The following is a 24869-nucleotide window of genomic DNA, read 5'->3' as shown; positions in this document are numbered from 1 at the left end:
GTCTGAAGCTTCCAATATCACTGTTGTGAAGGGCGGCACTTTCCGGAGTGCTTGCTTTACCAAAGTATTTATATGTACTGCAGATAACCACCTTTGAGATACTAGAGGCTCATTTCACTAAGGGGGATAGTCTAATTAGAACCTTACTCAGGCATAGGGGTCCCCGAAAAACAGCAGAGGCAGTGCAATGTGGAGTGCTATGTAGTGTAAGTATCGCTCTTCCTTGTTTACATAAATATTACTAGGGTACCCAAATGGTAATTTTTTTAAATGCCCGTTCTGTGTCCAAACTGAGCTGGTGCTGAGAGCAAACAGACATGTCCTGGGGCTGAGTGGATACACTGGGACGCTACATGAGGATGGGTCCCAGAAAAAATGGATTAAATTAGTCAAATTTGGCAAAAAATTGATCGAAAGATGGGCTCAAATGACACTCACAATGGACATCCCAGTGTGGGACTCAAATGTTTTGTGAGATTTGTGGGACCTATAGAGTTTCAAGAAATGGTGCCTATTGGTACATCTCTGAACTAAGGGATACGTGGGGCCCGGCAAGCATCAAAACCTTTGGGAACCCCAAAGTGAGTTCAAATTATCAGTTACAATATTACAAATATATTCGGGTACAACTTGCACCTAAAGATGATGCAGCCATACTGGGAACATACAGCACAACTCACCTTACAATTTAGAGTTCTGGAGCTTTCATACTACAAGACGCCCCCTCGTTAATACACAGAAAGAAGGCTGGTTAATAACTTCATCGGAACTTTAGACAGGTTCACAGATAAATGTCATGAAGATTTAAGGGTACTTTTGGAGGAAGACTTGAAGAAAGTGTAGCTGTAAAAAGGGCAGGCTTTAAACTGATACAATTATTAATGCTACATTAAGTCCCTTATAATCCATCACGGAAATGGAAAATATGAAGGGCAGAAGCTAGATCGTAAGGGCTACAAACATCCATTCATATGCATTGGAACTGCCCTAAGGTCCAACATACAACCCTTGTGTATTGATCATTCTGGGAAACCTGACAATAAGCCTACACTCACAATTACTTCGTAATTTCACATTGATGGTAGCACAAAGGGACATCGCTAGACTGTTGGGTACCAACGGGCACCCACATTGGGCCACTTTCTGTTCTTGCTTCAAGGAACTCGAACAGCATCCCCATCGAAATCCGCTCTGCCCCAATTCACCTACAATTCAGAAAAAGCTGAAGAAACAACCTTTCAAGGAGCACTACCCCTGCTTCATGTCTACTTTTCAACTGCCACCAATACCTGTATCTTACCAGGAGCCATGCCACCTATTCGAAGCTCCTGAGCTAGGTTTACGATCTTCCAATATCAACACATACACAACACACTGTAGGAAAATACTGTTGGAAGACCAGAAAGGCACTGCGTCATGCCCAACTGAGGGGTGTTCAGCTTGGGCTTCGGATAGATGCCTCTCCATAGTAAATGTTCAACAGTTTTGCCTGGAGATCACCTGAAAGGTGAACAGCTTTACACAGCTGCACAAAACTATCCTGAAGCAGACGGATCTGGCGCTAGAAAAAACCGTGTGTAGACCAATCTCCAGTGTCTGCTGCAAACGCATCACATCACATCTGCCATATGCAAGTCTTATTGCAAGGTTTAAGATTATTCTTAGATAATTCTAAGCAATAATTCCAACTGCTGAGCAGAAATGCAAACTGCATTGGTAGCAAGGAGACCTTCTTGGCCCTCATCCGCAGTCGGTAAACAAAGCCAATCCAATGTGACCGCGTACAATAACCAAACCCTGCGGAGTGGACTGAGCACTTGGTGACCTGGACTCACTAAAAACAGTGATGTGGAGCACTGTCAGCTGAGAGGGAACCGAAAAGAGCTCCTTACTGGACAGAGGATGTCTGTGAACACATGGAACAACTTGTTCCCAACAGCTCTGGTGTCATGGTTAGGCTCCAGAGACCTACCACATGGTGCGAGACGCTGAGCACTGGCAGTTTCTTCAGTTTTGTAAGCTTGCTTCCCTTTTAACAAATAATAAATAGGAAAACTGATGAAGCAGCAGCGTCAGGTCACTACTGCCCAGGCTGTTGGGTTTCACAGCTCCAGTGATGAAGACTAGCGGAGCCACTCCATCCTCCCTTGGTTGTTGTACAAATGTTTGAGACTCCGCTCTGCTTTTTATTTCCTGAATGCTGAATGACACTGCTGAGAGAAACTTCCTAATGTATTTGTGCAGATTCTTCTGATTTCATAGAATCCATACCACACACATGAATTTGAAGCTATTTGACTGAAGTGTGGACAGTAGAACTGCAAACTCATTCTGACAATGTTTCTCTGGGCAATAAAAGCCAATCAATTCTGCGCTAAATGTAGAACATGGCAAGTAGAGACCCTCCTGGTACCAACAGACCTTGGCCCTAGACATTAAAGTCTACATTATATGACTGGTGTTTGCCAAATATCCTGAAAGTGGAGCACTTTGTTTCATGGATCCACCACTCCAGGATAGCTTTGGCACCTGGCATCTCATTTCAATGATCATGTTGGTGGTTGGCAAAGGATACTTCTTTGTGTCCCTCTATACCAGCAGCAGGAAGGATTTCAAGCTCAGCCATCACCCTCAATACCAGGGTAGAACTACCTCTCAATCTGACAAACTCTTGATTACAGGAGGAAACAGATCCGTCGGGAGTAAATCACTCCTCTGCCAAGTACCGTCAAAGGACAGAGCCAAGCTTTTTTCCTGTGCTGGCCCCAGACCCTGAAAGTGTCTCCAACATCATGTCCACTTTTATTCTGTATGTCACGGTGCTCCCCAGCAGCAATTTGCCCCACGCCCTTATCGATAATTAGTTTACACATTATGTTCTAAACCTGTTAATGTTTCGCTTATCACTTTCTATCAGGCATGCTCCCCTCTCGGGGGCTCTGTCAGTGATAAATAAACACAACTCACAGATAGCGGTCACTGTAACCTCCACCCTCACATACACAACCTCTCCCAGATCCAATCATAATATTTATTGTTATTTTTTTACTTGGGTAATCTGGTCAAGTGACAAATAGCTGCTCTGGAAGTGTCAGGCGCCATCACACAAGATCCCTCATATAATACTTTAGAAGTAAAGTCACTTACGAAATGCGGCCAGGCCCAACATTGGCACCAGGAGAGCATAATTCCACTTGTTGGCATCACCTCGGTCACCCCCTTGGTTGGGATCGATGTTCCAATGAGGAGGGTCATTTAAATTATTCATGAAGATCCGCCCTGGAAGAAACAGGTAGAAGGAAATTGAAAATACTCAACCGCTGACTTACAAAAAAGTTAGCTTTAGATCGCTTCATGACACAAATTTACATAATTTTCTAGAGCAATAGCACCCCAGATATCGAACGCAATGTTAGACGAGCATCAGCATTCCTATACATGTTACTGTGGGCGTGCTGCAGAATCATACGCGACTCAGGTCTAGCCTGGGCTGGTGGCTCAGTGAACAAATGCACCTGCACGTGGTGTCTGCCTTCGACCTCGGATTCGAATTCCAGTGAGTCCATTCAGCTGTGCATCAATCCAAGATTAATAAAAGGATGATCAATGAGTTTGGTAACAAATATCTGTTATTGGCCGTCAAAATACCCAAGGGCTGAACAAGTGCTTTACAAATGCATATTATGTCAGGATCACTTTAGACTACACGACAGAGAATGCTGCATTACACCTCCTGCTCCATTCTCTGGACTCCAGTGCAAGCCGCAGTAGAAGTCACGGTACAAAAGGGGGTGGTGATGGACGGAGCATCTGAATCAAACACTCACACCCAGTCGAAAGATCTGGGTTTAATCCATCACCGTTCTTTAGCCCACTCTGCCACCCCAGTTCAGACATGGCTACATGCAAATCAGTCTGACCCTGTGCCTCATGGGAACAGTCCAGCCCGAACTGCCAATCCAGGCCTTCCCTGGACCGGAAAAAAGCTTCCGAGGACCGGTTTCTGGCATTCCAGCCGTCTTCAGCCCGGCTTGCTTGAATTCAGTGGCAAAGTGAGCAAGGGACTCACGTCTGAGCATACCCTGCCACACTTATGGCGGCCAAAAGCGGTACAAAAGGGGGTGGTGATGGACGGAGCATCTGAATCAAACACTCACACCCAGTCGAAAGATCTGGGTTTAATCCATCACCATGAGTCCCTTGCTCACTTTGCCACTGGATTCAAGCAAGCCGGGCTGAAGACGGCTGGAATGCCAGAAACCGGTCCTCGGAAGCTTGTTTTCGGTCTAGGGAAGACATGGCATGGCATGGCAGTTCGGGCTGGACTGTTCCCATGAGGCACAGGGTCAGACTGATTTGCATATAGCCAGGTCTAAACTGGGGTGGCAGAGTGGGCTAAAGAACGGTGATGGATTAAACCCAGATCTTTTGACTGGGTGTGAGTGTTTGATTGATTCAGATGCTCCGTCCATCACCACCCCCTTTTGTACCGCAGTAGAAGTCACAGCACTGGACAAAGTCAACCAGGACTTGAGCCTCCAAAGTTAGGGAGCTTATACCATGCTGACCCACTGCCAAATCTTTCCACTTTTTCAGATACTGTAACAAACGGAGCGTAGTTCAGTCCGTGAAGGTCCTCAGCTGTAGTATCTCCCGATCGGACACCAACCGGGTGGATTCTCTAAAGCCGCCTTTCAATGGACTCGGGACAAGCCCTGATGTTTCGGTGGTGGGCTTTACTGCAAGAGTATCTTTACTTATTTCTTAAAAGCAGAAACTCAACCACTCTGTTTCAAACCCATCAAGCTGTCAGGTTTCCATCTGAACCACAGAAGATGAATGCAGCGAGAGAAACGTATCCCAGCAATGTTGCTCTTTTGCAAACGATACCTCTCCCTACTGACAGAGGGTTTAGGAACCCTACAGTGGAAGTGCACATTTCTAGTTAAAAGCTCACAACCACCACCAGGTGATGTAACATTGGCCGGAGGTAATTTAAAAACGTACCTCTTGACGCTGTAAAAACAACTTTGGTCAGAAGTTGCCGGTACCTGTAGATTTTCTATGTAAAAAAACAACTCTGACTGTTCTTCTTACCCACCTACTAAAAAGCCTAGCGTGGTAACAGAACTAACTGGACGTTGAAGTTACGGAGTATTATTTACTGTTCCATACTGTATCGGAGTTTCCCTAAAGTAAGTCTCGACTACTCACCTTTGCTATCGCTGAAGACTTCAGTGGTCTACAGGCACACACCAGATTACCCAATTGGATTGAAACAGTATTAGCAACTCTGAGACAGCAGTGGCAAAACAGTGGCCAGACAGGTGCTGTCTAATAAATACTCACTGCCCTGGACCCCAAGGAAAAGTCTCGTAACAGCTCATTATTTAGGGCCAAAGTTACTGACATAAATGTTGGATTCCTCGGGGGACTGTGCAGTTTTTCAAACTTCGGGATATGACCTAGCAGACGGAGTCTGTTGTTTACTCAAGTGTCAGTCCCAATAGCTCAGTTTTAAGAGTCTCCTGAAGTGCATATATTTGAGCTCTGCTCTCAAGGTTGGATTCAGAGCCTTCCACTTATTTGGGCTCAAGATCCGCCTTGGGTATTTCCCCCTCATGTAGGTTTTGTAAGCTTATCCCAATAACTCGACTCCCTGTATCCTTTATCTGCCATGCAGAGTACCAGACTCTCCATTAATGGCAGCAAGTGAACGTTTTCAGTGCCGGCTCTATGCGGAGTTTCACTTCTGTCAAAAAGGAAACTGGAAACAAGTATATAGTTAGGAAGGTTATTCGATAACACCCTAGAGTGATCTCTCTGACCTGAGCTTACCATCTAACCGGCGGGTTACAAGTCTGTACAATCTAGACACCCTAAGAACATTCTAATAAGAAATGCCACATACTGAACACCCCTTATTGCATGTCCTCCACCTACAATACATTTTATAAACTGAACTACTAGAAAAACGTATGGGCTAGCTAAGACAGATCTATTCCTGTAGCTCTCTCTTCTTTGTTAATTTTTCTCCATTCTTTATCAGAAATCTACTTTTTGTCTAAACATAGAATTTACACATAAATACATATTAAAACTAATTTCTCTCCAACAAAATTAAAATATTTTTCAAAAATCATGTCATTTTTTCCTCCAATCTATCACACGTTTATGAATTCAAACTCAAGCTATTTGGAAAAAGAATCCACTATTTAACACCTCATTTCTACAAAGAAAACCCATTGTATCCCTTTGTTACCTTACATCTATAGCAATTTTCGCCCATGACCCGATCAGGAATTCCACTCGTTGCAAAGGTTGAAGGAGTGTCTTACAAACTATTAACACATATTTTACACTCCTTTACCACTTTTCAAGCACTGTGCCACCAAAACGTTTCCCGGATCTTTCTTATTTCGATTGTGACCCGCATGTCCTCGATGTGCCATCTCTACTAATCGATTTCCCAGCATAGCCAGCGGAACTAATTTACTTCCTCTTCTCATACATCTTCACTTAACTCATTGTTGAACGCAGTGAATAGCGACAAATTATAGCGACGTGGAAGAGGTGTGGCGCAGCGGCCAGGGCGACTGACGCTGGGGATCACGGTTCGATCCCCTTCTCCGGCGGCAGGGGTCTGCCCAGCACCATGTGACTCTGGGTAAAAGCTCGCTTAATCTTCCCGATGGCCCCCAGCGCCTCGACGCCTTCGGGTAATTGTTCGCGCTTACAAATACTGGACATTTACATCCCTGCACTTCTTTCTATTGCTAGGTCAACCCTCCCTCACATAATGAGAAGGACACACTCCCTAGGCATCCTCTTCATACACTCTTCTGCACAGTTCCTCAGAAAGTGTCTTGTCCAAAGTACCTACAGCAGCTACCTAGCTTTTTTGTTGTTGCTTCCTACAGTTTTCTACCATACCTAAAGTTCAGATATTTTAATCCTGGATAACCTATCTGCAAGTTCATAGTTCCTTCTTTCTTAAAACTCTACCACAAAGTTGTATTCCTCCTTAGTAGACACCCACATGGCAATTTTGGGTGATGCCAGAACTCGGTCCTGACTGGGACACCGACTGGATTTGTCAAAAACCACCTTTGAATGGAAACTAAACAGTGGGTAAAATTCACCATTTAGTTTCCACTTGCGACAAGCACAAGTTTGGGAGCTACATTTTTAGGTCTCGTGGCGTTGAACCGCGCGAAGCGCGGTCGCGCTAGAGGCCTATTGTTAGGGATTCTTCTTTCCAGGAGAGGGGACAGGAGCTGGCTGCCCGCTCGGAATGGAGCGGGCCAGGCACACGTGAACGCGCTCTCTGTGGCCAGCTCCTGTCTCCTCTCCTGGAAAGCTGTACCACACAGCCACACCTCCCTTTGCTTACGCATGCGCACAGAGACACACACACGAGCGCTCCTACACGCACGCACGCACACATACAGAGACCCCCGCCCACCCCCGCTGAACACACACAGACACACACACGAGCACGCCTACACACAGATACACACAAGCGCACCCCCCCCACTACAAGTAAGGCCCACTTACCGCCACTCCGGACTTCAGCCGCCACCGCGGGGCTCTTCCTGGGGGCATGGGAGCCCCGCGTCACCAGCACCGCTTCTCTCCGTGGGCGCGTGCTTCTGAAGACGGAAGTCCCGCCCCACGGAAGGTTTCGGTTTCGCTCAAGGCTTGTTCTTCTAGGAGCCTTCCAGCAAGAAGCCGACAAAGACAGACCAGGCTCATGATAAACATACTCCGGCTTTCTTTTGTAGGGAACTGAAAAAGATGAGCTATTGAAGATGTGTCAGGTCAGTCAGTACTTCGCTATTTGTGCTTTTTTTTCCAGAAGTGATCAGGAGTGAAATCTAGAAAGGGATATCTGAAAAGATGGGGGGAGGTGTGGGTAGTGAACTCCAGTGAGCTGCAGCACTGTTCATATTCTTTATTCTTGGGACTGGAATGCCCCACGTGGTACAGGGGCAAGCACCGGGCTGTTCTAGCGTGTAGCCTGGCTGTTTTACTATGTCAGTAAAACTTTAATATGACCAGGCCTTTTTCCCTTCAGTGCAAAAGAGAATGTAGTCCGACTATTCTTGTGTAAAGGTCTGTTTGATTACCCCCCAAATCTTGCGTGAAATCCTGGGTGCATGTTGTGTGGCGTTTTCGTGGTGCCAGTGGTCCATTATGCATGCTCCTGGCACAAAATATAGGGTGTGGACAGGTCCGTCTCATTCTATGACTGGAGCGAGAGATGGTGAGGCTTAGTTGAACCAAGTTTGGACTTTGCTTTAATTTCATATATATTCCGATGTGTCCACTCGTCCTGCTTGTTCTTTGGCCGACATTTAGCTTTCCTGGTCGTTGCTTGGGTACATGGTGAACACAGTATGGCCTGGGATGTTCTATCTGACCGCATCCTTTCTCTTAGGTGTTAAAAGAAGCGGACGTGGCCCTGGAGGTGCTGGATGCCAGAGATCCCCTTGGCGGCAGGTGCCCTCAGGTGGAGCAGGCAGTTCTACATGCTTCCGGAAGCAAGAAGCTGGTCTTTATTTGAAATAAAACTGGTGCGTAAAATTCCTGAACATGTAGTGTTTCCCAGTGATCATATGCACACGCATGTGTTCGTGTGGTTAGCAGCTTGCGTTCTCAATGATCCTATGCACACGTTTTCCAGTGGTCGTGCATAGCTGTGTGTTAGCAGCTTCTGTTTCTTAGTCATCCTGTACACGCCCTGCCGTCCATAAGGTGTTAGCTGCTCACGTTTCCCAGTGATACGGTATGTCGGTGTTCGTGTGGTGTCAGTGTCCATGTTTGCGTGTCTGATTTACCAAATAGAGATGGTTCTTGTGTGTTGCACTCGATTGCATCGAACTGTAGGTGTAAATGTAGCTTTATGAGAGAGATGATGACACTGAAAATGGTCTGAAAATCCACTGAAGACCGTCAGATCCAACTCTGATCTCTCAAGAGCTCCATAATGCAGTGTCCACTGTTTACTTTTGAGCACCAAGTGTGCATTTTGTCATAGGTTTGAAGCAAACCCAAAAGAAGTGGTGTGGTAGGATTCATCCTTAAAAGTTCACATTTAGACCGCTTGCACTCAGACTGTGTTCCATATTTTTCTCTCATAGATATGATCACAATAAAGCGTCTCTTTAAACATTTATTTCTGTATTCATGGGATATAAGATTTTGATTTTCTGCCAGTCTTAATTTGCTGCTCCCCATGGTCACTGTTTGCGTGGAAGTCCCCAGTCACTGTTCCTTCACGAGACCGTCCTCTGGGGCACAGATGGCTCCCTCCGAACTTCAGACACAAAGGGCAGCCGGCACTCCTAGAGCAGAACGGGGCGAGGGTCAAGTTTGTTGGTGCTTTGGGATGTTTAAAAAATAAAGAAAACAGTAAACCAGTAGCAGGGTAGATGGAAAGAAGGAGAGGTGAGGAGTGTTAAAAGCACTCTGTGCCGCTGCATTTCTACGTAGGGCTCTGCCTTCGCAGAGGTTTTCATGGCTCTCGTGGACACCCTTGGTGTGTGCGTTTCCTGCCCTTTCCTGTGAACCCGTTGCTTTTCTGTTGAAGTGTTTTCGGGGGGCCTACTGAGGGAAGGATTGGGATATGTCAGCCTTCCTGCACTCAGCACACTACTCGCACTAACTATCACACTCTCACAGACTCTCCCTCTCTCACACTCTCACTAACACTCACAAACTCTCACTCACACTAACTCTCACTCACACTGATTCTCTCACTCACACTGACAGACTATCCCACTCACTCACTGTCACTACCAGACTCTCACTGACCGAATCTCCCACTCACTAACTCACTCACTGTCCAGACTCTCACTGACCGACTCACCCACTCTCTCACTCATTAACTGACTCTCTCACTTACTGACTGACCCACTCATTCTCACTCACTCAACACATATTGCAGTACAAATGCAATAGGTCACATTTGCGAAAGTTATAACTATTGGCATTGTCATACACAATGCCAAAAACTCAAACTTTAATGAAGCGAGACCTATTGCATTGTAAATGTTTGTTCTTTTTGCAAGAGGATATTTACCCATTGTTTTAAGCAGAAACGCAACCACTGTTTCAAACCCACCAAATGGTTTAGTTTGCATCTGACTGACAGAAGATTAATGCTATGAGACAAACATATTGTAGCAAGCTTTCTCTTCTGTATCCGATTATCTGGAACCTCTGCCAATTGCATTTGATAACTCATGAGTTGTTTACAAATGCACAAAAGGCTTGTGATGAGAGAGTAGACCCCACACAGAATACCACTAACGAATCACTGAATACTCTCACCCGCCCAATCATGCGCGGGTCTGTTGGTCTATAGGCCCCCTGGGCCTATTGGGTCTTTTCATGAGGGGCTTTTCACTGATCTCGGCAATGTGCGTGCAGTTTTAAATACTGCATACTTTTAGGCGACTTTAACATCCACATGGACCTGCCTGATGCTGTAGATACCATCAAGTTGCTAGAGACCACTAAACCACTGGGCCTGCTACCCTATCTGGCCTCCCCCACCCACAATAAGGGGCATTTGCTGGATCACATTTTTTCCACTACTCCTACTGTAGTTGCCCACCCTCAACCAGTGTTGTGGTACGAAGATATGTTGGTGAACTTTCTTATTCAGTACAAAGCTAGCCCTTCCATCAGAGGGATGAGCTTCTACCTCAGACACCCTGTGCCTTCCATAGAGTGTCTCCGGACATGGTTGCACAGTATTTGCTGACCCCATCCCTGCAAGTCGATAGGTGACTTAGAACAGGATCTTGATTCCTTTCAAACATGGCTAGCACAGTGTCTTGGGGAGTTGGCTCCTCCACAGAGGACTCAAGAACTCGTCTCGCCCCTCGGCACCGTGGTTTACGCCAGCGCTCGACGCCAGCCGTAGGCTCTGCAAGAAGGCCGAAAGAGCCTGGCGATCTAATCACAACGAATCTTTGAAGGAGGCCTATAGGCGGTGCGTTAAGGCATACCACAAGGATATCTATTTGGAAAAGAAATCCTATTTTGCCAGGAGGATTGAGGAGGCCACCAATACCAGCAAAGAAATCTTGATTGTGAAGGAATTCACATCTCCGGCCTCTATTACCCCTAAGTGCTCCTTTTCCAAACCTTGGGTCACTCAACTGGCCAGTTTCTTTGCTAATAAAATCATAAGCATCCAGGCAACTTTTCCTCCTGTTGCGATGGTGGATGTCTCTAATATGGGGCCCCTTCCCCTCCTGCCCGTTGCAGGACAGCCCATTTTGGCAAATTTCCCTCCCATCGATCTGCAAGTCTCGCTGGAAATGAGATCTGGTTCGCCTTTGGACCCCTGTCCCGCCAAGTACCTAGCCAAAATGGCTTATGTCATTAATCCCATTGTCCATCCAATTCTGAATCACTCACTTAAGACAGGGATAGTGCCACCAGCTTGGAAACAAGCTTTGGTTCTCCCTCTTTCAAAGAAGCCGTCACTTGACCCGAGCATTCATGCCAACTATCGGCCTATATCGGTGCTCCCGGTCCTGGCTAAGGTGACGGAAAAGCATGTGCAGTCCGTCCTAGCGGACTTTGTGGTATTACATGGTGTCCACCATTACACCCAGTCCGGTTTTCGGCCAAACATGAGCACTGAAACGGCTCTATTGGAGGTGTCAGAAGCAATCAAGGAGGCGCAGGACAATGGAGGGAAAGCACGGTTGGTGTTACATGTCGGCGGCGTTTGACACCGTTCCCCATGACCGTCTCCTGGCTAGACTCTGGGAGATCGGCGTGACGGGAACGGTGTTCAGATGGTTCGAGTCTTATCTCTCTAACCGACAAGAGACAATCTCGGCCCCTCCGTACTCGGCTGTGTTGCCGCCTCTGGAGGTGGGAGTCCCTCAGGGGTCGATTCTCAGCCCCACTTTTAAAAATATCTATATGTCCCCCCTTTGGCGGCGCTGGCCGAGTCATATGGTGCCCAGATTGTCTCCTACACCGATGGCACCCAGTTTCTCTTCACCTGTGGCAAGAACAAGGAATTAGACGGTGATCTCATTAAGAGCTGTCTGGGTGCTGTTTTCAACAAAACCAGCTGAAATGCAACTCTGACAAATCAAAGGTTCTCTTCTTTGGTTGTCCACCGGGCCCCTGTTGAAAGTCCTGGTGGCCGGCGGCTATGTACCCTCCCTCTGCTGACACCAGGTTGGCTAAGAATCTTGGAGTTAAGATCGACAGTGGCTTGACTATTAAACCTCAGATTCTAGGCCTGGTTGGACAGTGCTTTGGGATACTAAATATTCTCCCCCTTTTATGCATTGCCCACAGGAAGAGCACGGTGCAAGCCCTAGTGGGTTCTAGGCTTGACTATGCTAACGTGCTCTACCTTGGTCTTCCTGAGTATCTCCTATTGCGCCTGCAGGTGGTGCAGAATTCGGCTGCCCGAGCAATCTTTGGCCTTGGCCGGAGGGCCCATGCGTCGGGACTGCTGAAGTCCCTCCATTGGTTACCGATTCGGAAACGTATAGAGTTTAAAGCATTGACCACTGCTTTCAAGGCACTCCATGGCACAGGCGCTGGTTATTTGAGGAAGAGGATGGGATTTCATTATCCATCCAGAGCCTTACGTTCGGCGTCTCTGTCCCTGGCCACTGTCCTGGCAATTAGACATGCTTGGATCGGGGGTCGCTCTTTCAAATATCTCGCACCCCAGGCCTGGAATGCACTGCCGTGGTCACTAAGAAAGAGTGAGAATTTACTGTCTTTCAGGAAAGACCTTAAAACGTGGCTGTTCAGCAAATAATCTTCTTTTACCGCGGGGGCTGCGTTGTGGCGATTCTGATCGCGCCGGGACACTCTGCATGAGTAGCTGAGCGCTCAATAAAACTCCAATTAATATAACATAACATACTTCATCTGCCTCATTCAAAACACACCAGGAACGCACAATTAGCACTTGGTCATTTTTTAGGTCTCGCCTGTCAATGCGCTTGCCTATTGTTAGGTCCCGCCTGTCAATGCGCTTGCGCATTGAGCTTAAAAGAATATAGGGGCTTAACGATAGCTTAACCATTGGGCGATTTCATGCTGTGCCCGTGAAAAGCAAGCTCAATGCGCAAGCGTATGGACCGGAAAAGCGCGTGCACATGAAAGCCAGCCATCTGCCGCCAGCAGCTTCACTTGAAAGGGATCATTTCGTACTTTTCACGGCCGTGTTGCATTTCTCCTCCCCACAGCAATGCCCTCCGTTTCATTTTGTGCTGCCAAGAGCTTGTTTTTCATGCTGGTCCTCGCACTCTCCCTGCATTAGCCTCTTGTTACAGGCATTTCTCCTCCCCTAATTATTCACGGCCGACAGGCCGTGTCTCTCGTTTCTCCTCCCCCCTTCCCCCCCTCCCCCCCTCCCCACAGCAATGCCAGGAGCTGGCTTGTTTTCATCATTCCTTTTTGCCTCAGTGCATATTGAGTGTTATCACAAGTTCTTGATCTACCCTTTCTCCAAATACACATGAAGCCCTTCATAAGGCGCATCCCATGAGATTTCAGTGCAGCCCCCCTCCCCTGACCTGCTGTGGATCAATCACACCAGTGGTTCAGCTTGGGATCCTTACATTGTTCACCGTCGCAGCCCTTCTTAGGACGTCTGAGCGCAATGTTCCGGCATGCCCAGAGGCCCTAAATGCATTGTTTCCCATTGCATGCATCTTGGTTGCAGTTCTGTATACATTAGCTTCCCTCTCCTTAATACGTGTTTATAGTTCCAGAGATTGAGGTTGCCGAGAGCGCTGTGCCCCATCCTCCGGCTCGAAGACATCTACACTCCCAGTTTTATTAGGTCTCGCCCTGCGATTGCAGAGCGAGACTATTGTAATCATTCTGGCGTTCAAGGACCAAATAGGAGAGGACAAGAGACTGGCACGAGCGCGCAGCAGTCTGCCGGAATCGGATCAGGTCGCGCGCTCCGATTCCGGCAGGCTGTTCACAACACACACGAGCGCACACATACAGACACACACCACACCTCCCCAGCCCCCCCCCCCACACACACACGTGCACACACACACAGACAATCCCCCCTCCCCCCACGCGCACACATAAAGATGACCCCCCCCCACCAACCCCACTCACCGCATCGGCGGACTCTGCAGCCTCCGCGGGGCTCTCCCTCGGGCATGGGAGCCCCGCGTCACCAGCACTGCTTTTCTGTCCAGGCACTCCATAGGCGCAGGCTTCCGAAGACTGAAGTCAAGCCCCACGGCAGGTTTCGTTTTTGATCACGGTTTCGTTATTGCTAAAGGGGGCGGGCATTTTTGAAAAGAGCTTGTGTAACTTCCAAAATCAGTCTATGGCCAAATATAATTCAATGAAGCCTAAAGAAGGGTTGACAAAGTCAATCAGCTCAGCCAACAAACTCAAATTGCTCAAAGATTGCATCAGTTTTTCTGATGCACGCATCACATCATCTCTTCCAAAATACGCAGCCAGAATGACCTTTGCATAAAAACACAGACCCATGTCCACTTCAGGGAAAAGTACGCAGGAATAATTTTCACTTATTTTTTTTCGTTTTGAGTTTCCGCCCACTTCCACTGAGACAGGAAGACTGTCTTACAGTCATTGGCTCGCGCTCTATAATAATTCACAAGTCTGTATAAAAAGACAAACCGGAAAAGAGCGCGAGGCACAAGGGCGTTGTGCGGCTGCGTGGGATGATATCATCACCGTAGCATGCTGTCCCGGGCCTGGAAGAATGCAGTGCTGGTTTCTGTGCAGTAAGTACGGTTGTTTTCCAGCTTTATGCTCAGAGTCTGAAGCTTTCCTGCAAGACTTTCTGGCAGGTCCTCTAGAAGACCACACAGTCATTTGTTTTTGTGAAAGGTTTCTCTAAACACTGCTCAGGACTAGGGAAGTACTGCTCTGATTGTGTCTGCGGCACGGAGTAAGCCGCGTTAGTGACGTTAGCGAAAATGTTAACAGAAGCATTCTTTTCTTGGTAGCCGAGAAACCGGGGGATCATAATAATTACATGAAAATTTATAAATAAAACAGACAAGAACAAACCAAGTAGAAGTCTTTAAACCTCGGCATGCTAGCGACTCATTATGAGGTCGGCTGAAGGATATTTCTTCGGATCTGGGTTTATCAGACTCAGAATTACCGGGTCCACTACCAGTGGTGTAGCAAGAGTGCCATGGGTCCCAGTGTAAGCAATGGAGACGTCCACTGCTGTTGATTAAATAATAAAATATAGCATCAATAAGGGGGTCCATGGGCTCCTTATGCATCTGGGCGCCAGTGTGCCACTGCACCTGCTGTACCATTGGAAGCTACGCTCCTGTCCACATGCCAACCCTGCCCCACCCAGACAACCAGAGGTGAGGCTTGGTGCTCGGGAATATTGCTGAGATCGCCGCACTTGTGAGAGGGTGGGGGAGAGGGGTTCTTTGCGTCGCTGCAGTCGACGGAGCACCAGAGGCTGCCCACTAGACGCAGCTTCCCCCCTGATGCATTTGACTATGGCAGCTCCCATCATGATCACTGCAGTCTCGTGAAATCCACTGCTGCTGCCCCCATGTGACTGCAGACACCCTGTGGCACATCCAAACCGAGGTAACCATTTGTTTGGGATTGGCTGTGGATGCCCGGAGAGGTGTGGGTGTAATCCAATGAGGTTGATCTGGGGAGTTGGGGGCATGGGGGTGACTGAGGTTGTGGTTCGGAGTTAACTGATATTATACAAAGCACTGGGTGTGTTCCTGCCCTGCAACCCTTTCCCTATGCGGACATCCTCACTGTCGACTGGCATATCAAAACTCGTTCTCCCTGCCTCAGCGTTATATTAAAAATGGCTTGATCTCCCCCTTGAATATCCACCTGGGACGGGTAATAAATAACATGTTTGGAAGCTAAAATTGGCATCTCGGTGATCTTTTATTTATCTTCATTACAGAAGGGGTTTGTGACTGTGAGCCTTCACCTTCACTTTGGTAAACATCATTTGATCCGCCTATGGATCGTATTTTAAACTATTAATAAACCTAATGTGAAGAATGTGGCCTAACGGATAGGGCTGTCGAACTCCGAGCTGAGGAACCGGGTTAGAGTCTCGGCAGGGGCTCTCAACATTCTGTGATTCTGGGTAAATCACTTACTCTCTCCGTGCATAAAAAAAAAAAATTGCCCTTCTTTAACGTAACTGGTGCTCATGTAAAGTGCTCCGATACCTCAGAGTAAATTAAGCGCTCTATAAAAGTCTTTTTTTAAATGCTAACAATAACATCTGGTGTCAGCCTGCAGGCTGTACCTACTGTCACTTCTCTTCTGTTCCTCCTCCTCTTCTCGCCCTAGATCTTTGTTCTGTGCCCCCGCTTCTCACGTCCCTTCTCTCCCACACTTTCGGTTCAGTTTATTAATGCTTTATTGTTGCCGCTTTACTGCTCACGGTATAATTTACACTGTGCAAAGCCCACTTTTGCTGTGCTTTCTATGCTTCTCTGTCTGCCCATTACAATCTCCAGCCAGTACTTTCTGACCTACCACTTAGTCATTAATCTGTGTTAAGATTTTTTCTCACTGTTGACAGCTTTTCTTTTAGGGTGTTGATCTTGATAAAAGCCTGTTCTGGCCATAGTGTTATTCAGACTACTGACCGGCACGTCATCCACAGAGGTTATACTCCAGGCCATGTTTACACCGTCTCCCTCCCGCCTTTCTTTTCCCTCCCCTTTCTTCCTCTCCTCCTATCTCTCTCCTCTTTCATGCTCTGTCCCAATTTTTATTTGTATGTCTTTTCATTCCCTTATACGATTTCTCTTCAGCCCCCTCCTGCTCCATTTTTATTCCTCTTTCCTTCTTTCTGCCTTGCTGTCCCATCCCTTCTTCTCCCACTAACACCTCATATTTCTCTATTTTCTCTCCTCCTCTCAACATTCTGCCTTCCACTCACTTCTGTTGTTCTCTGTCTTTCTAACGTCCCTTTACACTCATTTACATGTTCCCCACTCTGCTTCGTTCGCCGTGTCATTGCATTTTCTTCTTTATCCCTTTGTCTCATTCTATCTATCGCCATCACTCTATCCATCTATCTATCGCCATCACTCTATCCATCTATCTATCGCCATCACTCTATCCATCTATCTATCGCCATCACTCTATCCATCTATCTATCGCCATCACTCTATCCATCTATCTATCGCCATCACTCTATCCATCGCCATCACTCTATCCATCGCCATCACTCTATCCATCTATCCATCGCCCTCCCTCTATCTGTCCATCGCCCTCCCTCTATCTGTCCATCGCCCTCCCTCTATCTGTCCATCGCCCTCCCTCTATCTGTCCATCGCCCTCCCTCTATCTGTCCATCGCCCTCCCTCTATCTGCCCATCGCCCTCCCTCTATCTGCCCATCGCCCTCCCTCTATCTGCCCATCGCCCTCCCTCTATCTGCCCATCGCCCTCCCTCTATCTGCCCATCGCCCTCCCTCTATCTGTCCATCGCCCTCCCTCTATCTGTCCATCGCCCTCCCTCTATCTATCGCCCTCCCTCTATCTATCGCCCTCCCTCTATCTATCGCCCTCCCTCTATCTATCGCCCTCCCTCTATCTATCGCCCTCCCTCTATCTATCGCCCTCCCTCTATCTATCGCCCTCCCTCTATCTATCGCCCTCCCTCTATCTATCGCCCTCCCTCTATCTATCGCCCTCCCTCTATCTATCGCCCTCCCGCTATCTATCGCCCTCCCGCTATCTATCGCCCTCCCGCTATCTATCGCCCTCCCGCTATCTATCGCCTTCCCGCTATCTATCGCCTTCCCGCTATCTATCGCCTTCCCGCTATCTATCGCCTTCCCGCTATCTATCGCCTTCCCGCTATCTATCGCCTTCCCGCTATCTATCGCCTTCCCGCTATCTATGGCACTCACTCTATCTATGGCACTCACTCTATCTATGGCACTCACTCTATCTATGGCACTCACTCTATCTATGGCACTCACTCTATCTATGGCACTCACTCTATCTATGGCACTCACTCTATCTATGGCACTCACTCTATCTATGGCACTCACTCTATCTATGGCACTCACTCTATCTATGGCACTCACTCTATCTATGGCACTCACTCTATCTATGGCACTCACTCTATCTATGGCACTCACTCTATCTATGGCACTCTATCGCATCACCACAGCATCACTCAGGGACACCACAACATCACTATGCATTACCACAGGATCACTGAATGCCACAGCATCACTCAGCACCACCACAGCATCACTCAGCGCCACCACAGCATCAATCTGTGCAACCATTCAACAACAACTGCTTAAAATATGTTCTTTCAATGTTTCAAGCTTTATTACAAATGTCACAAAAAGATGTTAATATTTCACTTCTGTTCTTGGATTTTGGTCACAATAAAATACAATGAACATAATCTTCACTAAAGTTATTTACAAAAGTTTAAGTTATTGCCATTATAAATTACAATAACTTATTTAAGTATTCATTATTAAAAAAAATTAAAAGCCATTGTTATTTGTAATATCAATACATCTAAGTCACGTAAATACAAAACATGTTGCATTACAAATGCTATAGGTGTCACATTTGCTAAAGTTAAAAGTATTGGCATTGTAAATGCCAAAGCTATTAATTTCGCTATTTTCAAAACCAACACATAAATAAAAAAAATGGTCATTTACAATACCAATAGCTCAAACTTTCCTAATGCGAGACCTATTGCATTGCAAATGCTTGTTGTGTAATCTTATCTAAGTTGGTGGCATTGCTGTCTTCCTCCCCACAAATCCCCTGGTATCTGCGCCGGCTGCTGTTTTGTATTCTTTACCTCCCCTGCCAACGTGCCGCGCTGCCGTCCGTCTCTTGTTTCGAAAGCTCGCTCTCTTCCTTTTGGGCTGAGCTGTAGCAGCAGTGTGCTTTCCCCTCCCCCTCCAAGAGCAGCCCTGCGTTTTCCATAGATGTTCTTACATTCGCCGACTTTCATTCCTGCAGTCCTTTCATGGCCTCAGTGCTACACGCCCTTGGTGGGAACTCGAACCTTTTATGGCCCAGAAACCCAAATTTGCTGCTTTATTTTTTTTTTTTTAAATGGGTGATCTCTGGTCTGTCAAACGAAGCGCTTGCCCTGTGTGCGCCCTGCGTGTGTTTTTCTTTACCTCCTGTTTCGTCCTACTTCCCCTCTTCCTGCGTAAACACCTTCTCTTCTCCACATCTGTTTTATTCTCTCCCTGCTAGTCATTTCTAGCATGTTTTCGTCCCCACCGCGGTGACTGCTGTAATGTCCCAACATAATTAACAGTTGCTATGTGACAAAGACATCATATGAGCCGTGGCCTCCTTGCGCCATGCCAGGCTTTAACTTTTAAAATGGCGGCTGCGTGCCTTTCTCTGGTTCTGGCCGGCTTGCGCATCAACTTTCTCCACCATTAAGATTAGGATTTATCCCTTGCACGCTCTTTATAGCTGTTGCGCGCACGTGATGCCCATTCTGGGTGCCTCTCCTCGCCTCACCTCCCCTTCCCCCACCACCTTAGAGTGTGTCTACGGCCGGTAGGAGCAGAAACACTGCACACACACACAGTATACCGAGATGTATCAACAGTCGCCGTGCAGCAAAATCATCATGTGACCGCGACCTCCCAGCGCCATGCCATGTTTTAACTTTCACAATGGCAGCCTTGTGCCTTTCTTTGGTTCTGCGGGGCTCGCCCATATCAACTTTCTCCACCACTCAGGCAGCAGCACCCGGCACAAGCATGACGGCCCCTGCTTTATAGTTATGGCGGCAGCATACTAATTTGCCTAATCTTTTTAGGTCGAGCTTGCTCGACATTTTGTACAGGGGCCTTTCAAATTGCTAACCCCGTTTTCCCTGGCTGCAAGCTTGAACGCGCGCAGTGCCAGCTTGCTCCATGTCACCGTGTTGTGCCCCTTCCCCCCACGCATTCCCAGCCCTTTGATGCTTCCGCCGCAGACCAATTGCTTCCCTCTCCCGTGGCGCTTGTAATCCTGCCCCCTGCGTTGCCCCCTCACCCTCACACTGTGCTTGCATCTTTGTTTGACTATTTTCAAGACCAACAAATAAAAATAAAAAAATTGTCATTTACAAAACCAATAGCTCCAACTTTTCTAATGCGAGACCTATTGCATTTCCAATGCTTCTCTGAATTTGACTTAACGTTGCATCTAAATTGTGTGCACTAGCATCAGTGGTTTTCATCTCCCTACACTTTACATCAAACATCCACACAAGTGGTACATTCCTTATTCCTTCCTATGCAACTTCTGTTTTGCCATTCCACATTCCAGTCAAATGAACGCCTTTTTTAAAAACTATTTTCTCATCTATACTATAACCAAGAGATGTGACACTGTTCACTTCTATATTGTACTCAGCTTTAACTGTTAATCTTTCTTGTTGCCAAATTTCAAGTAGATTATTCAACCTCATGCCCTAGTCTTTTCAGTTTCTGCACATACAAGTTTGTCACCTTGAAAAAGCCATACACCTTGCATAGTACCAAACAAACAGTGCATCAATCTTTGAAATATGACACATTTGCTTGAGCCAAAACAAATGATTCACTTGAATCAGAATGCCCCAAACAGAATAACAAAAGGATGTTGAGTGGCAAGATAAGGGACGGAATTCAATCCGATACACAGCCAATAAGTTGATAGTATTGACTCATTTATCTTTAAAGAACATAGAAATAACTTCATTGATGATGGGTAGAGGGTGCCTGTTGATGGAAATCACATAATGACAGACACTCTCAACGGGCGTGGCTTGCAGCCGTCAATGGAGGTTGCTTGAGAGCGGAGCTCCTTGATTAGGCTCCATAAATCCTGAAAAAACGACGCCCGTGACCCCCCCACCTCCTGCACGATGGTGGAAGAGGTTGTGCCCCTCCCGTGCATTTACAAACAGGGAGCGATGGCGACCGAAAAAACCTGCTAGAACACGAATACTAACTGGCCGGAGAGCCGCGAAGGGCGGTCTAAAATGGCGGCGCCGAGTCGGACCTTTCCAACACTGCGGCTGAGTGCATAACCGCGGAGGGGAAGGACTCCGGCATGAAAAACAGTGACCGGAAGACGTGCCAAGGGGGTCTGTGACCCCAGATGCGGCGGCAGTAATAAAACAGAAGCGGCGCGGACCAGTGGGGAGGAGACCTGTGCCCCTGCAGAGGCCACCACCCAGACTGGCGGCGAGACGGTATCTGCCATGGCGCCTGCGGCATCGCCTTCGGGACCCTGAAAGCCACAACGAAGGAGATGGCTGGTAAGGTGCAGGCCCCCTGGTTTTGGTGAGTTCATACTGCACGTATTGCAGTACATTGTCTGGCAACCACACCCGGGGGGCCCTCGCACCGGACTATTGTGAGGAAGAGGAGGCGGGGCTGAGCCCAGAGTACATGGGGAAGCGCCTCGAGCCAGAGGGGGACCAAGCCAGGATCCTTACTGCTGCACCGCGGAGCGAGAACAATCACGGAGTAAACTGCCTTGGCTCACTTATTTACCAGGGGTGAAGGAGGATTTCGCGGAGTAGCACTGCCCCGGCTTAGTGCTGCACTGGTCTACTGCAAAGCCGGTGACCGGAACACTTGCAAGGGAAGTGGAGGAGTCGGACCGCAAGGGCCGTCCGGTCGGCAGAGAAGTAAGAGGGGGCTGTGGCTGCAGCAAAGCACGGTTGGGGAAACGCTTGGAGGGAGCAACTGTATAGCGGCACTGCAACGCGGAGCGGGACGAAATTACGCCCGCGTGGACTCCTGAGGAGCAGCCCTGGCGCAAAGCCAACTATATATATAACATATAGAGAGAGTGCAGGGATAGGCTAAGCTCCATAACAGGCAAGCGCTACCAATAACAACTGGAGGTAGAAACGACTGCCTGGGACGGACCCCTCGACGCAATCAGCACCACGAGGTGGCGAACGCTGCGACCTACGCGAGGTGAGCCCCAGAGGACCTGGGTGGCGGAGAGGGCCTGGCGTCTTCAGTACGATCTGATGGCTAAACTCGCGTATAGGACTGCTATTAAGTCATATCATCGTGACATTCTGCGCGAGAAAAAGGATTATTTATCTATGAGGATTGAAGCAGCCTCTAACTCCTGCAAGGAGATTTTTACTGTTGTAAGGGAGTTTATAACTCCTAGATCTAACCCTTCTCAAACTGCTCCCTCCGAGTCATGAACCTGTGATCTCGCAAAAGTTTTTACAGATAAGATCAGACTGATCCAGGATTCCTTTCAGGGGAGGCCTGTTGAAGTTCAGCCCAGTAGTGGCGATGGGATAACTATCTCCCACATCGGTCCCGGCTCGGTCTGTCTTCCCGCCTATCTCCCTTGCCACGTCTCTGGCGTTTTTTGACCAATCTTAAATCTGGGTCACCGCTGGACCCGTGTCCAGCCAAATTTTTGGCAAGGATGGCGGAGGTGGTCAACCCACTGGTTAATCCACTCTTGAACCGCTTCTTGAGGGAGGGGCTGGTCCCATTGGCCTGGAAACAGGCCATGGTGATCCCCCTCCTTAAAAAGCCGGGCTCTGACTCTGAGGTGTTGGCTAATTATAGGCCCATCTCGCTTCTTCCAGCGTTGGCCAAAATTACGGAAAAGCACGCACATTCCGCTTTTCTGGAGACGAACAATTTGCTGCACCCTTCACAATCTGGCTTTCGGCCCAATGTGAGCACCGAGACTGCGCTCTTAGAAGTGTCTGAAGCAATCAAGGAGGTTTTAGACTCTGGAGGCAGAGCCATGCTTGTCATGCTTGATCTGTCGGCGGCTTTTGACACCGTCCCCCATGAGGGGCTCCTCACCAGACTCTATAACATCGGTCTGAGGGGGACGGTGTTCAGCTGGTTCACTTCTTTTCTAGCGGGCCGTCGACAAACGGTCTGGGTTCCCTCTGGATCCGCTGAGATGCCGCCTTTGGGGAGTCGGAGTTCCGCGGGGCTCTGTGTTGAGCCCAACTCTTTATGACCCTTCTGGCGGCACTGGCGGAGTCTTTCGGAGCCCAGATCGTTTCCTACGCCGATGACACCCAGCTCCTCTTCACATGCAGGAAAGGGGAGGACTTCGATGGAGAGGGCATACGGGATTGTCTCGGGCGGTCTTTAATTGGTTTCGGCAGAACAGCCTTAAATGCAACTCCGACAAGTCGGAGGTGCTGTTCTTTGGCTGTACCTCAGACCCGGATTGGCAGGCTTGGTGGCCGAACGATATGTTTCCTCCAGCTCAGGCATCCCAGGTGGCAAAAAACCTGGGTGTCAAGGTCGATAACAATCCAACAATGAAATCTCAGATTTTGGGCCTCTCGGGCACGTTTCGGAATTTTAAAAATGCTGCGAAAGTTCCTCCCTTTGCTCACTGAAGGGCATAGGAAAATCACGGTGCAAGCTTTGATTGGCTCTAGATTAGATTATGCCAACGCTCTCTACCTGGGTCTCCCGGATTATCTGGTGCAGCGGCTCCAGGTTGTGCAGAACTCGGCGGCGCGCGCCATTTTTGGCCTCCGCAGGCGAGACAGAGTGCCTGGCTTGCTACAGTCACTTGGCTGCCTATCCGGAAGCGGATAGTTTTTAAGGCACTGACGCTGGCCCATAAGGCGTTTTTTAGATCGGGAGCTAAATACCTTCAGCGCAGACTTGCCTTCTATTGTCCAACTAGAGCTCTTCACTCTGAGTCTTTGTCTCTTCCGGTGGTACCCCGGGTCAGGAAGGCCCGTGTGGGGGGGACGCTCCTTTAGTGTGAGGGCGCCCCAGCTCTGGAACTCTTTGCCACTAGCTCTACGTAGTACCTCGGATCTGTTGCTCTTCAGAAAAAATTTAAAAACCTGGCTTTTTACTCTTTAGTTATGTTATTTTGTTCCTCTGGAAATCTTTCTTCTGCTATGTTTCTCTTGCTGAGCTGCCAAAATAAAGCGCCGGGACACTCCGTTGGAGTAGCCGTGCGCTATAAAAATAAAGTATAACATAACATAACAATGAGCGTCAGCAAGTAGCAAACTCCTTGGTGGCTGTCTGAGTTAGGGGTCCTGTTGCTGATATCTGGAGTGGACACTGCGAAGAGAAGACGCACCATCTCGGCAGGGCACTGGGTAATTGGAACTGGGCACCTCTGGCTCGCAGGTGGAACGGGGGAGGAGGACAGCGCTCTGTGAGAGTGAACAAGGGCGTACAACCCTGGGGCCTACCTAAACAGAACTGACAACGAAGGTCGGACCAATACAATCAGCCAGACAGTACCTGATGATGGGGAATTCGAAAGGAAGTAACCACCTATGGAGGAAGGGGCACCAACACGAGAAGAGTTAGGGGAACCTGAACAAGTGCAGGACCCTCACCTACAGCAACAGAATCCTGTTAGCAATAACAGACACCGGTACGGCGCTCCAGCAGGACATAGCACAAGTAGCCACGGGTCTGGGCTTGTTGCGAGCCGATCATGGGAAACTGTCCGACAGACACAGCAGTGGAGGGCGCGCTACAAAGCATTGAACCAATACAGAAGGACCTCACAGCTACCCTGACCAATGTATTGGACCGTGTGGACACCTTAGAAGAGCCGAGGATGCTGAAGGCCGTAATCGCCGGAACATCCGCGTGGTCGGACTGCCGGAGAAAATTGAAGGATCGGACATGGTACAATATCTGGAAACCTGGCTCAAAAACGGTGGTAGCGCCAGAGGGTCTCTCTACCTTCTACACACTGGAGAGAGCACACCGAATGCCGACTAGAACCCCTCAACAAGGCCGAGACTTGATCCTCCAGAAGGCACGTACAGATGGCCCCTTCCAGGTGGAAAACAGTAGGGTCAATATCTTCCCCGACTAC

General features: G+C 48.2%; 1 protein-coding gene and 1 non-coding gene across 3 annotated transcripts in view; one reads left to right on the top strand and one right to left on the bottom strand.

Moving 5' to 3' along the window:
* CCDC127 (coiled-coil domain containing 127) overlaps window positions 1-24869 on the bottom strand; it is a 65181-nt gene that overhangs the window by 3332 nt on the left and 36980 nt on the right. For both annotated transcript variants that reach the window (XM_086950183.1, XM_086950184.1), the window contains exon 2: window positions 3148-3279. In XM_086950183.1, the coding sequence (XP_086806309.1) occupies window positions 3148-3279 (132 nt within the window). The remainder of the gene's footprint in view (window positions 1-3147; window positions 3280-24869) is intronic.
* LOC147663821 (small nucleolar RNA SNORD19) lies at window positions 8910-8984 on the top strand. The gene has a single exon (XR_015305218.1). It is a non-coding gene; the product is annotated as a small nucleolar RNA SNORD19 (small nucleolar RNA).

The sequence above is a fragment of the Lissotriton vulgaris genome, unplaced genomic scaffold, assembly GCF_964263255.1.
Source record: "Lissotriton vulgaris unplaced genomic scaffold, aLisVul1.2 SCAFFOLD_220, whole genome shotgun sequence".
In the NCBI taxonomy this organism is placed as follows: Eukaryota; Metazoa; Chordata; class Amphibia; order Caudata; family Salamandridae; genus Lissotriton; species Lissotriton vulgaris.
The sequence above is the reverse complement of the archived record's forward strand: the minus strand, read 5'-3'. Positions and strand labels throughout refer to the sequence as shown.